General features: G+C 32.9%; 1 protein-coding gene across 2 annotated transcripts; it reads right to left on the reverse strand.

The window, feature by feature from the left end:
* Positions 1-252: 252 nt before the first annotated feature.
* On the reverse strand, positions 253-3,554 carry LOC108468785 (uncharacterized). Of its 2 annotated transcripts, none has more exons than XM_053031472.1 (5): positions 2,981-3,554; positions 1,664-1,716; positions 1,421-1,591; positions 994-1,340; positions 253-620 (listed from the first exon to the last, which is right to left on the reverse strand). In XM_053031472.1, the coding sequence occupies exons 1-4, from the start codon at positions 3,398-3,400 to the stop codon at positions 1,091-1,093; spliced, it is 894 nt and encodes a 297-aa protein (XP_052887432.1). In that variant the 5' UTR covers positions 3,401-3,554; the 3' UTR covers positions 253-620; positions 994-1,090. The 2 variants fall into 2 exon arrangements, with proteins under 2 accessions (XP_052887432.1, XP_052887431.1); XM_053031471.1 differs by having other exon boundaries at positions 253-674.
* Between the last annotated feature and the right edge of the window lie 479 nt (positions 3,555-4,033).

The following is a 4,033-nucleotide window of genomic DNA, read 5'->3' on the forward strand; positions in this document are numbered from 1 at the left end:
CCAGTCCATACAATCACATTTATGTCTTTATCTCTAGGAGCTATTCGCTCCGATACTCAAGACAAAGTGTCTCTCTAATTGGAACTGATAGACGACATAATAGTCTTTTAATGAACTATTTAGATTATCTTCTAATATAAGTTATCTTCTTGTATTACTATCTAATCACATAATACAACTTAATATTAGTTAAACGTTAAATAATCAGTGAGTTAATATTTACTTACATTTTACTTTGTATGCAAAAACAAATTTTAATGAGAATTGATAGAATTTTATTCAACCAATATGTTTGAAAATTTTCAAATACATTTAACGATATTACTACAGTAAGTACACTAGATCCCAATAAAATGTTAGGTTCTTTATCACAAAGATTGTTGTTTTGTTCTCACAAAATATCTTTATTGCTCCATTTGTTATTGTTGAAGATATACTAACACCATTCTTAGGCAAATAGCTTAACAAGTTGCTGAAGTTGTAGCGACGTACTCAGCTCCTTAGGTTGATAATGCTGTTGTAGCTTGCTTCTTATAACTCCAAGTGATCACTTTGTTAAGGCATTTCGTGTATCATCCAACGGATGACTTGCAGAATTGTTGTCTATGAAACCAAAATATCTGAAATCCGAGGGTTTTAGGTACCAAATGACATAACTCCAAGGTTACTAACCACTAACACAGCAAAAAAAAGTAAAAATAAATAGTGGTTTTTAATCAATCTTTCTACAATTGATAATTATGTATATATATATATATATATATATATGGAGACTTGAGGTTGAGAGAGACTATATTGGTGATATATGTGTGTGTCTACGTGTGTATATATAACACATGCAAATGTGGATCATTGTGGCATATTCATTTTCTTTTTTTTAATACCTAGGGGTGGGTGAAAATGCTACCGCCGGAGGTTGAAACACATTTTCGTGAGAAATCAAGCAAAATTAACGACCTGGAAATAAAATATGGAAAAGTATACGAAGACAACCTTTTGAAAGCTTTTTTCATTGAAGTGATATTTTCTTTGCAAAGAACAACAATGTGCGCTGTTTCCATATTGATGTGTCTCTCAACCCAGTCCTTGTTTATAACTGAAAGGTGGAGTTAATAAGATTAAGGAAATTAGACTGTTTGATCATAAGAACACGGCGCCTTCTCCCAATCCAAGAAGTCAACCATGGTGGATCACGCGAGACAACTCGATACCCTGCATTTGCGTACAACGTGCGAGCACCCAAGTCATCTTCGTAAGCCCGAAGGACAAGATACTTGAAACCCCATAAAACCGACAGCATCTCACAAGCTTTCAACAAACAACTACCGATCTTCCTCCTCCTGTTAATTTATAACTATAATAATTACAGCCCACGTAGTACTATGGCTAAGAAACAAACAAACATATATATGGTACGTACCGAAAGCGTTTGGAAACAGCGAGTCCCGAAACATAAAGGTATTCGTCAGCCCCCTGAAGGTGTTGAAGAACAGCCTCGTCTCTCAACGCCGTCACATCCACCACGCCTACTAGCTTTGTTTTCGATTCAGAATTAGCATCCGAGGGAGACTCCGCCACTAAACATGCATACCTATTCAATATATATACTTAATTAATTAAACTAACATTCATGTAATAATATGAATTTTATTTATTTATATACCTGTTTGGAGGTGAGTTCCTAAGTTTGTATATGAGCCCTGCCAGTACCTCCGCCTGTTAATCAACAAGTGCATTGAATGTCTTAATTTGTTCTTGCATTGAATGTCTTAATTTGTTCTTCTTTCTGTTTTATTCCATTATTTATTCCTTAACTACTTAATTCTTATTTAGCAGTAAAACTCATACAAATCCTTAACTACTTTCCTCATTATTTATTCCATTACATTATCGTAGCATATGTACTTTGAGATTTTCATGCAGTTGGGTACTCCTGTTTAATAATTCAGAGATATTGAGATTATTTATTAGCTACCTAATTAATTGAAGGTTAATTTTCAGGGCCTCTTTTAGGGGCGCAGATATTTGTGTTACTTATACTTTTATGATTCTCAAAAATAACATTTTAAAAAGATTTAATTATAATTTTATTATATATTAACTTAAAATTTTATAAATTTCAAAATTTAAAACAACAATTTCCCATTATAAGGGCCTTTGACCCTCCCTTCACCCGGTTAATATTTGATTCATTGATATTATTTATATATAGATAAATAATACTTAAAGTTATTAAATTATTAATTAATTTACGTTTAATCACTCAAATTCAAAATATTATAAAAGAACTATAGAACTATTGAGTCATTAGTTGTTATTTTTTTTAATTTAACCAGTGAACTCCAAACAATAATTTGATAATCGTTATGATAGATCAGCAACCATTGACAAGTAAAAGAGTATATATTAGATCCAAATTAATATAACAGTCAATGTCATAAATTGGAAAAAAAATCTATTAAAATTTTGATTTGTAGATTTGTGAAAACTATTTCATGAAAAAAGTTGTAAAAGAAAAATGGAATGAACAAGAAGTATGAACAGAAAAACCATACACTAACAATTTTAATAATCGAATGAGTTAAATGAAAACTATCGAATAATTAATAACTAATTTGTAACTTTTTTTGAAGTTAGTCAACAAAACGTTAATAATTTAGTCACAATTTACCCTCTATCTATATTGATATGTTGTATAAGCTAACTAATTAATATAGTATATAAATTTGTCCACTATCAATGGAAAATCTAGTTCTAAAAATTTTTATGATATGTGATTATCTTAGCTCACAGAACTACACAAATACAACCCATTAATTAAACCATATAGCTAATTTTACTCCAAAATACAAATTATGCCAAAATTTTAGTCAAGACAGTGGGTGAATCGAAGTATATGGCCCCGGGAAAATAAACAAAAGGGAAATCGCAAAGAAAAAGAAAGATGTAGGAACAAGAATAGAAGGAAAATGAAGAAAACCTGGAAGAACTGAAAGAATAAATCATCAAAGAAGGCCATTGGTTGGTGGAATGCTTCTGCCTGAATTTCTGCAACCTTCTTAATCTCGGGTTGATCCTCCTCCAATCTCCTTACTTTCCATCCATACTCGCTTGCCAAATACAAAGGCTCCTCCTCCTCTTTCTCTTCCCATCTTCCATTATTATCTTCCTCCGCATTTCCACTCAGCTCCACACCCGCCTTTGCTGCTGCTGATGAAGAAGAAGAAGTGCAGCACTGCACCACACACCCATTCCCGCTTGCCCTTCTCTTGCCATAGATTTTCAACCTTCCTTGACGATGATTGCTGAGTTTAATGGAAGCGTAGGCTTGGTGGTGCAGGCGAGACTCAGTCCACACACTTGTGGACGTAAAAGAGTGGTGCCTCAGTAAGTGAGCCATAATACATCACACTGTTTTTCTGAGTGGAAACTTTCATGATGGAATTGGACTTTGTGAGCATTGTCTTACAACCACTATTTTCTCTGTCTCCTACATAATTTTTTTATTTATTAACCCTACTTTATTAAACGAAGGAATGGGCTTATCGAATTTTTTTAAAGAAATAAGAGTTGTGGTTCAAATTTAATTTTAATTTTTTTCCAATCTTCAGTTAATTTCGTGGCTGAGAGAATGGAAAAGGAAAAATATCTAACAGTACATTTTTTCTATATAATGATACAGATATATATTTCGTGCGTTGAGAAAAGGTTTTATATGTTTTTAATAGTTAAAGACTGAAACATTACCATACATAAAACTATATAAATAATAGGTAAAGGGATAAGGTGGGTAGCATATACAAGTGGACCGAGTAGGCTTAGGACCATATATAAACATTTCCGACGTGCTGAATTTTAAGCCTAACACGTGGAGATGGTTGAATTCGTGGTATCCACTTGCTGCTAGTGCAGGCCCGTTAATAGGTTGATATTAATAGCCCATGATCTTGACATGGGCTTCTAAACCGAAACACATCCGATTCAGGATTAATCCATCTGATTTTAGGTGGAGAATTCGCTTAAAATTGCTTAA

The sequence above is a fragment of the Gossypium arboreum genome, chromosome 8, assembly GCF_025698485.1.
Source record: "Gossypium arboreum isolate Shixiya-1 chromosome 8, ASM2569848v2, whole genome shotgun sequence".
In the NCBI taxonomy this organism is placed as follows: Eukaryota; Viridiplantae; Streptophyta; class Magnoliopsida; order Malvales; family Malvaceae; genus Gossypium; species Gossypium arboreum.

What these genes read in the sequence shown, in the direction of transcription:
- LOC108468785 (XM_053031472.1), bottom strand. Translation starts at nt 3,400, where the DNA reads ATGGCTCACTTACTGAGGCACCACTCTTTTACGTCCACAAGTGTGTGG. An exon ending in TATTCTTTCAGTTCTTCCAG is followed by an intron (nt 1,717 to 2,980) that starts GTTTTCTTCATT and finishes GTTGATTAACAG; the next exon opens with GCGGAGGTACTGGCAGGGCT. An exon ending in GCTGTTTCCAAACGCTTTCG is followed by an intron (nt 1,341 to 1,420) that starts GTACGTACCATA and finishes ATAAATTAACAG; the next exon opens with GAGGAGGAAGATCGGTAGTT.